Raw genomic sequence first — 12,142 nt, 5'->3', positions numbered from 1 at the left:
AATGTTGTCCATTCAAAAATGCGAATAAAACAACTATTTTAGTAGGTCACTGTCATTATAACAAAGAGAAGGTGTGGTGACTGAAATTCCTCAGGCAAGCTAACAAGTAATTTATACACAATCAACTTTGTATAAAGATGGAGGCCAGGAAAATATAAAAAATATGAAATTCAGGATTTTCATGATTAGTTTCCACATGTTACTGAAGAATATTGGTGACAATTGTGAAAAAATGACATTCCCAACTGTATTGGACACAGCATTTTCAGACAGTTTTTGTTTCAAAAAGGCATTAAAAAAAAAACCTCACAACTTTTTCCAGTCACTGTAGTTGTCAGGTAATGTCAAACACCTCCAAGGTTGTAGAATTAACAATCTAACCATAAGTTTGAAAAAAATACATATAAAAAATTTGAGCCATGGTCATTTACAGTTGTAACCCGCCTGGTTCAGTCTCTGCATTTCTCTCCACCCTGGGCCGTCCCCATGTGAGACGAGCATGCTAGCTACCCAGCTAAAAGCCCCGGGCGATCAACAATAGCCAGCACTGCTCTTGAGGTTGACAGGCAGTGAGGTTTACTAACGTACACATGGCCCAGCCACACGGGCTGGTCTCCGTTACACTCACCACCAAAACCTCTCTATCATCTGGGTCACGGCACCACTGTATCTTGCCTGGTTCAGTCCCTGCTTTTTTTCTGTTCTGCAGAGGACTCAAACGTCTGTCGTCCACATGAGAGACGAGCATGCTAACTACTGACTTAAAAGCACGGGCTATCAACCCAATAGCCAGCATTGCTCTTCAAGTTATCAGGGAGTGACGTTTACTAACAATTAGAAAATTGTACTTCAATAGGCAAGATGAAAAATAATCCAAAAAAAAGTGTTCAATCTCAGAGATTCCACTGTTTATCCTTAGATGTCACTATATAATAAATGATAATGATAAATGGATTGTATTTGTATAGCGCTTTTTTACCTTCAAGGTACTCAAAGCGCTTTGACACTACTTCCACATTTACCCATTCACACACACATTCACACACTGATGGAGGGAGCTGCCTTGCAATGCGCTAACCAGCACCCATCAGGAGCAAGGGTGAAGTGTCTTGCTCAGGACACAACAGACGTGACGAGGTTGGTACTAGGAGGGGATTGAACCAGGTACCCTCGGGTTGCGCAATGCCACTCTCCCACTGCGCCACACCGTCCCTGTTTTTATGTCCTATGTTTTTTGTATTGTAATTCAACATTAAACCTGTCGATAACATCACCAGATGCTAACGTTAGCTGTCAGATATCAAGTTATCAGTGTAGTATAAGTCCGTCAGTCGTCAGTAGGCTTCCCTCTTCAAAGCTCTACGAGGGCTGGCAAAGTGCAGCGGCCCAGAACAATAATGCTCTTTTAAAGAGCTGAGAGCTGCAACCTGTTTGAATGAAGCGGAGCTTTACGCACGCCACAAATTGCTGACAAGCCTTTAATCCCGACGCCCGCCGTGTCTGCATCCGCGGCCCAGAGCCGGCAGGCCGCTCGGCCGAGAGGGAAGAGAAGCGTGGAAAAGGCGGATGAGTCACCAGGTTCAAGTGTCCAGTGACATTTTATTGGGATGTGCGGCTTGTGTCAGTACACTTGTGAGTACATTAAAAAAAACAAGTCAGGCAGTCAGTTGGATTAGGTGATGCAAAGACAGTTAAACAGGTTTTCTAAATCCTTGCAGCCATATTGTATATTGAACATTGAACTTATTATTTGTCCAATGGAAACCTGCTTTTCCACTCACCACAATGCCAGAGAAATACTTTCCAAAATTCCTATTTGGAGCATTACATCATTTTAACGAATAATTGACTCCATGACTTTAAAGTATCATAGCGTCTTTAGTAAACAGCCCCAGGATTGACAGGAAAAGTACTTACTAAGACTCTTCTACTCCTGAAACGCTGAACACAAAAGAGTGAAAATGTGTCAAAACACGCAACCCTACAGCAGTGGTTCTCAAATGGGGGTACGCGTACCCCTGGGGGTACTTGAAGGTATGCCAAGGGGTACGTGAGATTTTTCAAAAATTATCTAAAAATAGCAACAATTCAAAAATCCTTTGTAAATATATTTATTGAATAAGACTTCAACAAAATATGAATGTAAGTTCATAAACTGTGAAAAGAAATGCAACAATGCAATATTCAGTGTTGAAAGCTAGATTTTTTCTGGACATGTTCCATAAATATTGATGTTAAAGATTTATGTTTTTGTGAAAAAACGTTTCGAATTAAGTTCAGGAATCCAAATGGATCTCTATTAAAGTCACCAAAGAGGGCACTTTAAGTTTATGATTACTTCTATGTGTAGAAATCTTTATTTATAATTGAATCACTTGTTTATTTTTCAACAAGTTTTTAGTTTTTTTTATATCTTTTTTTCCAAATAGTTCAAGAAAGACCAGTACAAATGAGCAATATTTTGCACTGTTATACAATTTAATAAATCAGAAACTGATGACATAGTGCTGCATTTTACGTCTTTATCTCTTTTTTTCAACCAAAAATGCTTTGCTCTGATTAGGGGGTACTTGAATGAAAAAAATGTTCACAGGGGGTACATCACTAAAAAAAAATACTGCCCTACAGTGTTGCTATTATTTTTCTGACAATTACACCACAAATGACCTACATTTTTCACACAATGAAATGCACTCTACAAAACACCCACTGCAATTTTAGAATGCCTGGTCGAATCGCCACAAATGTTGGCAGTCACTTTTAGGGGACTGACAAGATTGGTTTAAAAACATATCAAACAAAACATGCGAGACTAGGCAACTAATGGATTAATGAATGGAGATGAGATAAATGTATTACATGTATGCTAGCAAGTATTCCAGAGCATACTGAACACAACCCTTACGGTGTCAACATGTTTTCACAACTTCAAACAATCAGCAAGTTGTTACCACTTTCATGTGGTTTTACTAAGAAAAATTAAGCTGGCGTAGTTCAGTCCAGTTTGGTAAACAAACAAGTCCACTGGCTGGTCTATCTGCAGAAAACCAAATAACTAATGTGGATATTGTTTACTGATAGCCCCAAAGATTTGCGTCTGAAATGATAGAGCTTGTTGTGGTTTAGGTGCTGCCAGCTCCTCGCTGTCCGGTTCAGTAATCAGCTGATTTCTTAGTTAAAAGTCACTGTCTCATCCACACGGAGAAAATATTTGGACATTTGACTGAGGAGACCCGGGAACTCTAACAAACAAACAAACACATTATTCCAAATACCCTCTGTTTGTCCCAGCTGTGTACGTACAGCATCACTCCCCCAAGACCACCACTAATCAACAGTCAACTACAAGACCATCTAAAGCTTAGGTCTTCTATTAGTATGACCCTTTTAGACAAATGTATGCCTTAAAATCTTTGGGAACACTTCAAGGTAAGGCCCCTTTCGGTTTCCAGTGTACAAAGCAATTCAACAACTTCAGAATTTGTCCTCACAAATGGATACTCCAACAGACACTTTCCAAAATCTTTTAGAAAACGTAATTCCCCAGAATCCTGCAAATGGCTGGAGGAACAACTCTTGACACAATTTGACACTCTGGATTATAAGTTTATAAAGGCAGCGGGACGTTAGTTCTAAGTCGCAAAGCTCTGAGACCCAGTGGCCCCCCGCAACACCTTGTTAAAAATGGCACCTGGCTTGAAACTCATCTCCCATTAATTACAACAGAGACCATGCGAGGTAAACACATCTGCGACAACATCCTTACAGAGATGAATAAAACATAGGTGTACGTAAATGCTCTGCAGAAAAGACAGAACTAGTTCGTTTTTGGGCAACTTTGACACTGGCGTTGATTTATGCCACAGTTCGGTTTGGAGGATGGTAATTAGTGGTGCTGATGAGCTATACTAGGTTTGACTACAGGCGCTAAGTCATGACACACTGCACAATGTTACTAAGATTTCAAATTATCAAAAAGTGCACACATTGCCAATTCCTGCATAGTGCATAGTTTAAGACAATCCAGTTGACACACAGCCAAATTTGTCAAACAAACTGCAGCTTTCATGGATGCTTCCATCCCTATTGTACCATTATGAACCCAACCCAACCCCTCCTTACCCTGAGCTGATGGGAGATGTGGCGGCGCCTGACAGGCATGACTGGCGGCGATGGCGGCGGCCCAGTGGTGCCACGCAGCACCGCCAGCCAGATGCATCGAGGCTCGGGGGAGCTGCAGTCCACCCCCACCGGGTTCTGGAAGCTCCAGTCAGACCCGGCCGACGGGGGGCAAGGGAGCATAGCTGCGGGCATCGCGGTGCGGCGGTGGCTCACGTCCACATTGCTAACGGAGTGCATGGGAGCCAAGACAGTCAGTGGACCACAGAGGGTTGCCTCAGATCCTCCTCCTGCACTTCACCGGCCTTCCCTTTAACATCCGCACCATCATCCTCTGGAAAGCGTAATCCCACAGGTTGCACCCATGGCGCCTGAATTCCACAGCAACTCCACCAGAGAGAGCTGCACAGAGAGTGACAGCGCTGTCCGCCGCTGGTATTCTGCATACAAAGCAACTGTGTCCACCCCCAAAACACACTATGCCTGTCCCACAGGGGTGGATGTCTCCACCCCCACCACCACCCCTCCTTGCTTGCTCTCTTCTTCACTCTGTGTCGTGAAGAACAAACAAATTGTTCCTGCCACTCGGCTCCATCCAACTAATCTAATCCCAAAAACCTCATCGCCATCATCCAGGACAGATGCTGGCCGTAAAACGCGGGTCATGGGGGCCCAGATGGAGATATATCTTGCAGCCCGTTGCAACCTAAACCCACAGTCAATCCCTCCCGTGAAGAGGAAGCATTACAGCGGCACGTGCACCACATGTGCGTGTCGACCCACCCCTTCAGTCGCCACTTCATAAAAAAGTGACAGCAGACAGTGAGAAGGAAACACTTTACAGAAGAGGAAAAATCTGGATGTCGACATGACCCCAACACCTTCACATAAACTTCTATCCGAGGAACACCTGAATAGTGAAATCACCCACCCCCACATTCAACCGACAAACTTCGCACAAAAAAACGCCGGGCGTCCACGTTGCTGCCAAGTGACCTCGACCATGACCACATGAATAAGGAAAGTATTTTTTTTAGCCCTTCAGCCCCCCTGAAAAAAATGAAGTTAATCTTTTTTCCCTGAAGTCCAAAAATGGTCCCTCTTTTCTTTCAACACATCAAACAATTTTAACAACTTAAGACGTAACCTTAGATCAGGGGTGTCAAACTTGTTTTCCTTGAAGGCCCCATCGCAGTCTTGGCTGCCTTCAGAGGGATGCTTTTTTTAAAATTATTTTAAATTATGAATGTGGGCAATAACCTGATTTTAAAGGCCTACTGAAATGAGATATTCTTATTTAAACGGGGATAGCAGGTCCATTCCATGTGTCATACTTGATCATTTCGCGATATTGCCATATTTTTGCTGAAAGGATTTAGTAGAGAACATTGACGATAAAGTTCGCAACTTTTGGTTGCTAATAAAAAAGCCTTGCCCTTACCGGGAGTAACAGACGATGTGCGCGTGACGTCACAGGTTGTAGGGCTCCTCACATACTCACATTGTTTATAATGTGAGCCTCCAGCAGCAAGAGCTATTTGGACCGAGAAAGCGACAATTTCCCCATTAATTTGAGCGAGGATGAAAGATTTGTGGATGAGGAAAGCTAGAGTGAAGCACCAAAAATAAAAATAAATAAATAAATAAGCGACGGCTCCAGGCGGCGGTAGTGGGACGATTTCCGATGTAATTAGACACATTTACTAGGATAATTCTGGAAGATCCCTTATCTGCTTATTTTTTTAATAGTGTTTTAGTGAGATTGTAAAGTCATACCTAAAAGTCGGATGGCTGCGGTGAACGCCAGTGTCTCTCAGAGAAGCCAATGCCTTTTTGAGCTGCAGGAGGAAGTCCCATAATCCACTAAAGTCTCCGGTAAGAGCCAACTTAATATCACAATTTTCCCATCCAAAAACTTGCTGGTGGACGTAGAGAAACATGTTCGCTGGACTGCTCTGTGTTAAAGCTTCACAACAAACAGGCTGTGTTTTAGTGCTAAAGGCAGCTGCAATCCACCGCTTTCCACCAACAGCATTATTCTTTATAGTCTCCATTGTTAATTGAACAAATTGCAAAAGATTCAGCAACACAGATGTCCAAATTACTGTGTAATTATGCGATGAAAAGAGACTACTTTTAGCCGTGTGTGGTGCTGGGCTAATATGTCCCTTTCAACCCGTGACATCATGCGCACGCGTCATCATTCCGTGACGTTTTTAACAAGAAACTCCGCGGGAAATTTAAAATTGTAATTTAGTAAACTAAACCGGCCGTATTGGCATGTGTTGCAATGTTAATATTTCATCATTGATATATAAACTACCAGACTGCGTGGTCGGTAGTAGTGGGTTTCAGTAGGCCTTTGATCATGATTAATCAAAATTCAAGTGTGATGCGTCTGATTTTAAAAATAATATTCCATTAATAAAAATGTATAATCATCTTATGATATTATTACACATTTGCCGATGCATTTGATTATTAGATTGTTGGATGTACAAATTGATTCACCTGCATTGAAATAATAAGTAAAGGTGACAAAAAGATATTTTAATTATTTGTATCTTTACAAAAACATTTTTTAATACCGTGTTTAATAATATAATATTTGGCACGATCAGATAATATTTAAGTTTAAAAGATAAGCTTTTTTTTCCTGTCAAATTTAGAAGAATGATTCGATTAAGTAAATATAAACAAAAAAGTGGTATTTCATTGACACATTTTTTCCAGGTGTTCTTATGCCATTTTAAAATATGTGGCGGGCCTGATCTGGCACCAGGCCTTGAGTTTGACACCTGTGCCTTAGATGAAGTGAAACAAAGTGAATTATATTTTTAGTGTAGTGACTCAAATCACTTTACATAGAGAAACTCATTATCTACATCTTTAAGCTCCATTTAAACCAGTCTTGGTGGCACTGCCCAAGGCAACAGCTGTGACTAGGATGGCGGAAGCGGGAATTGAACGTATAACCCTCAAGTTGCTAGATGGTACCTAAAGTATTCAGGATGCAACAATATAAACGTTTCATATAACAGACTAAAATTATCACGGTTATCATTATTATCGTGGTGTTGTTGAATGTGTTCAAAAAGAACTTTTAAATCTGTTGACTAAGATATTATTTCTCAAAATAACTCAAACAAATATGCACGCTGTAAAAGAAAAACTCACTTATTTGCATCCTTTGTGTTTCTTGTGCTTCACTGATTGTGTTTTAACCTTAGTATTGTATCTGTTTTAATGTTTAAGCTTTTAGTGAAGTGAATTATATTTATATAGCGCTTTTCTCGAGTGACTCAAAGCGCTTTACATAGTGAAACCCAATATCTAAGTTACAATCAAACCAGTGTGGGTGGCACTGGAAGCAGGTGGGTAAAGTGTCTTGCCCAAGGACACAACGGCAGTAACTAGGATGGCGGAAGAGGGAATCGAACCTGCAACCCTTGAGTTGCTGGCACGGCCACTCTACCAAACGAGCTATGCCGTTAATGTTCTAAATATTGGTTTGTACTGTAGCACTACAAGATTTATTGCAATGAAGCGTGTGTGACAAATACAGTTTACTCATTATTATTGCGTGATATTTAAGGTGAGCGTTGTGGTTCTCAACCTTTTTTCAGTGATGTACCCCCTGTGAACATTTTTTTAATTCAAGTACGTACCTCCTAATCAGAGCAAAACATTTTTGGTTGAAAAAAAGAGATAAAGAACTAAAATACAGCACTATATCATCAGTTTCTGATTTATTAAATTGTATAACAGTGCAAAATACTGCTCATTTGTAGTGGTCTTTCTTGAACTATTTGGAAAAAAAGACAAATATAACTACAATCTTGGTGAAAAATAAACAAGTGATTCAATTATATATAAAGATTTCTACACATAGAAGTAATCGTCAACTTAAAGTGCCCTCTTTGGGGATTGTAATAGAGATCCATCTGGATTCACGAACTTAATTATAAACATTTCTTCACAAAAAAAAAGAAATCTTTAACATCAATATATATGGAACATGTCCAGAAAAAATCTAGCTGTCAACACTGAATATTGCTTTGTTGTATTTTTTTTTTTTTTTTTACAGTTTATGAACTTACATTCATATTTAGTTGACATATTATTCAATAAATATATTAATAAAGGATTTTTGAATTGCTGCTATAATTAGAATATTTTTTAAATAATCTCACATACCCCTTGGCATACCTTCAAGTACCGCCAGGAGTATGTGAAATCCCATTTGAGAACCACTGTCCTACTCTGTTCAGCAGTCCTTGAATGCACCCTAAAAGCACCTACATATGTATTACTGCTAATAGATCAATCATGCTGTTCCAAGAGAGCACACCTTGTAGATTCAAAGTGCACAAATGAATATCGTCGATGCTCAGACATCTACCTGTTGTATAAATTTAGATTAGGGAATGCGTTTTTTTAAATGGCAAAAACGTTAGTGTCTCTTGTTTTCCTATTATCATTTAAGCTAGCGAGCTGGCACCAATCAGTCTATGAGTTTATCAAAGTACAGTTATCAATCATGTTTTTTCCATGATTTTGATTTAAATCGGTAATACAGTTGAGAGTTTTACCGCTGTTATCATTAATACTGTTTACCGTTACATCCCTTGTACTAATATTTCCATAAACCCAACTTTTTCTAAGATACAGATTCACAGAATTGTATTGTATACCATCTTGGTTATCATCCATCATGGTCATCCTAAATATTTCTGCCACTTCATTTTACACATTAAAACACTTTCAAGTCGTTTTTTTGGACATATACCGCAATAACATCATATTGTGAGATTTTGATATCATTATCTCTGACAGCAAGTGATTATTATATTATGTTTGTAGTTTGTATTTCTTGTTTAGGGCTCAGCAATACTGCTGCATGATGCTGAGCGTTTCACAAAAGCTTAAATTGTTTAGCAGAAAGCTTCAAAAACTTGTAGCTCGTCCTTCTTATATTCAGGCTCAAAAATATAAGTTTCTGTATCATCATTTGTCCCAATGTTGCCTTTGTGGTCTCTCACAAAGTCTGTCATGATTAGCAGTGTTGTTGTTGTTGTTGAAGGGAAAAAGCAAACGTTGTGATGAGTCTGTGAAATTATCACATCGCCGTATTATTAAAATGAACATAAATCAATAAGATCACAAAAATGATAACATGATAATGATAATTATAACATAAATCAATATGGCACAGATACGGTGACCATAGATGACGTGCTAGCTGTCCAAAGTCGGGACCCAGGGTGGACCACTCATCTGTGCATCAGTTGGGGACGTCTCTGCGCTGCTGACCTGTCTCCACTCAAGATGATGTCCTGCTGGCCCCACTATGGACTGGACTCTCACACTATGAACTAGTTCCACTATGGACTGGACTCTCACAATATTATGCTAGATCCACCAGGATGTTGTTGTGGCTTGTGCAGCCCTTTGAGACACTTGCGATTCAGGGCTATATAAGTAAACTTTGATTGATTGATAAATACTGGGAGGAGACCTGGTCCATGGTCCATCTCCTCTCTGGCATGGGAACGCTTCGGGATCCCCCAGGAGGAAGTTGCCACTGCTGCTCTAGAGAGGGAAGTCTGAGGGTCTCTGCTGGAGCTGTTGTCCCCGCGACCCGATTCCGGATAAGCGGTTGAAGATGGATGGATGGATGGATAAATACGTATTTATTACATGTTGTTATGAATGTGTCTGTTACTACATTACATATATACTAATATATATATGTAATAAAAGCGTTGATCAATCAATCAATCAATCAATGTTTATTTATATAGCCCCAAATCACAAATGTCTCAAAGGACTGCACAAATCATTACGACTACAACATCCTCAGAAGAACCCACAAAAGGGCAAGGAAAACTCACACCCAGTGGGCAGGGAGAATTCACATCCAGTGGGACGCCAGTGACAATGCTGACTATGAGAAACCTTGGAGAGGACCTCAGATGTGGGCAACCCCCCCCCTTCTAGGGGACTGAAAGCAATGGATGTTGAGCGGGTCTAACATGATACTGTGAAAGTTCAATCCATAGTGGCTCCAACACAGCCGCGAGAATTCAGTTCAAGCGGATCCAAGACAGCAGCGAGAGTTCCGTCCACAGGAGACCATCTCAAGCGGAGGCGGATCAGCAGCGTAGAGATGTCCCCAACCGATACAGGCGAGCGGTCCATCCTGGGTCCCGACGAGCGGTCCATCCTGGGTCTCGACTCTGGACAGCCAGTACTTCATCCATGGTCATCGGACCGGACCCCCTCCACAATGGAGGGGGGGACATAGGAGAAAGAAAAGAAGTGGCAGATCAACTGGTCTAAAAAGGAGGTCTATTTAAAGGCTAGAGTATACAGATGAGTTTTAAGGTGAGACTTAAATGCTTTTACTGAGGCAGCATCTCGAACTGTTACCGGGAGCGCATTCCAGAGTACTGGAGCCCGAACGGAAAACGCTCTATAGCCCGCAGACTTTTTTTGGGCTCTAGGAATCACTAATAAGCCGGAGTCTTTTGAACGCAGATTTCTTGCCGGGACATATGGTACAATACAATCGGCAAGATAGGCTGGAGCTAGACCGTGTAGTATTTTATACGTAATTAGTAAAACCTTAAAGTCACATCTTAAGTGCAGGAAGCCAGTGCAGGTGAGCCAGTACAGGCGTAATATGATCAAACTTTCTTGTTCTTGTCAAAAGTTTAGCAGGCGCATTTTGTACCAACTGTAATCTTGTAATGCTAGACATGGGGAGACCCGAAAATAATACGTTACAGTTGATGGAGATTTTGGGATGTTTTTAAGAGCTCCTTATAGGCGGAATAAAGCAACTCTCATTGGCTCCTTGTTAGCTGACTATCACTAACGTTTATTTATGATTTAGAACGCATAAAATAAGAAAAAAACATGTGTTTCTGTCTTACATAAGGATTGTGAGTGATAGACAAAATTCCAAAATAGTGCAGTTCCCCTTTAAGACATATTTTGGCTTAGTGTGGAAAAAATCAAAAACATCCCGTCACTTTGCGGGCAACACACACACACACACACACACACACACACACACACACACACACACACACACACACACACTCGAAAGGCTGAGTGAGTCAAGTCGACTATAAATACACTGAGATATATAATTAAGGTTTGTCATAAAACCAGTAGGCTGTGTGGGGGGAGCTCTGCGCCAACCTAAACCGCCCTGCATTGGGGGTACAATTGGGTCGCTGGTGGGTGTATTGGGGGGTTCTGGGGTGGAAGGTTAAGGTAACTATGCAATCGGGGAACAATTTCAAAGTGGTTCCAGTAGCCAACTGGCTTTAGAATGGGGGGCGGTACCAGGAGAGAGCTTTGAAAAGCAGGCTCCGCCCCTGTCACACTCATTTTCCTGACCCAGTGAGAATTTGACAAGAAGCAAATGAGCCTGAAGGAACAGGACAAAAGACAGATGAAAAAAGTGCACACAAGTAGAACAAACATGCAAACATACATAAAACATGCCCCCCACTCCCATCAAGGCAGGCGGACACGTCCCAAACTTGCAAGTGTTCTTAATGTAAAGGCGCATCCTTAATGGTCACCTGTGACAAGCATCCAGTGGGGGGCGCAGAGAGAGGCGGTGCAGCTAAGGCAGCACGCCTGTTGCTCAACTCAAGCAGATGAGTTTCATGATAGCGTTTAATCTCATAACAACACTGCTGGGGTCAACAGATTAACAAAGCCCCCAGTCTCCCGCCTCCTGCTCTTTTACCCATTGCCGCGGAGTGCGATGTTTGGTGCAAATAAGGGCAGCAGGCAGCACATGACGGCAGCACATTTTTGCAAAAATGTAAAATTAAATTGGATTTGGCCTTTAATATCCAATTAAGGGCAAGGTAATCCGAACATTTGCACAATTTGGCCATGATACATTTGTAGGTCATTTCATGGACGCTGTCGGAGACAGATACACAAAAACTGAGGTAGAACAACAAATACATTTAGAATAACAACGCATTACCTATAT

At 41.2% G+C, this 12,142-nt stretch overlaps 1 protein-coding gene across 8 annotated transcripts in view; it reads right to left on the bottom strand.

Moving 5' to 3' along the window:
• arhgap23a (Rho GTPase activating protein 23a) overlaps positions 1 to 12,142 on the bottom strand; it is a 158,098-nt gene that overhangs the window by 63,816 nt on the left and 82,140 nt on the right. For 2 of the 8 annotated variants that reach the window (XM_061905459.1, XM_061905458.1), the window contains exon 1: positions 4,123 to 4,593. The exons of 2 other annotated variants lie outside the window; for them this stretch is intronic. In XM_061905459.1, the coding sequence (XP_061761443.1) occupies positions 4,123 to 4,359 (237 nt within the window). In that variant the 5' untranslated portion in view covers positions 4,360 to 4,593. Of the gene's footprint in view, positions 1 to 4,122; positions 4,597 to 12,142 lie in introns of those variants that run through there. 4 more of the 8 variants (XM_061905457.1, XM_061905456.1, XM_061905461.1 and 1 more) reach the window with 4 other exon arrangements.

Source organism: Nerophis ophidion, linkage group LG07 (assembly GCF_033978795.1).
Source record: "Nerophis ophidion isolate RoL-2023_Sa linkage group LG07, RoL_Noph_v1.0, whole genome shotgun sequence".
Lineage (NCBI taxonomy): Eukaryota > Metazoa > Chordata > Actinopteri > Syngnathiformes > Syngnathidae > Nerophis > Nerophis ophidion.
Note: the sequence above shows the minus strand (reverse complement) of the source record. Positions and strands in the feature narration are given on the sequence as shown.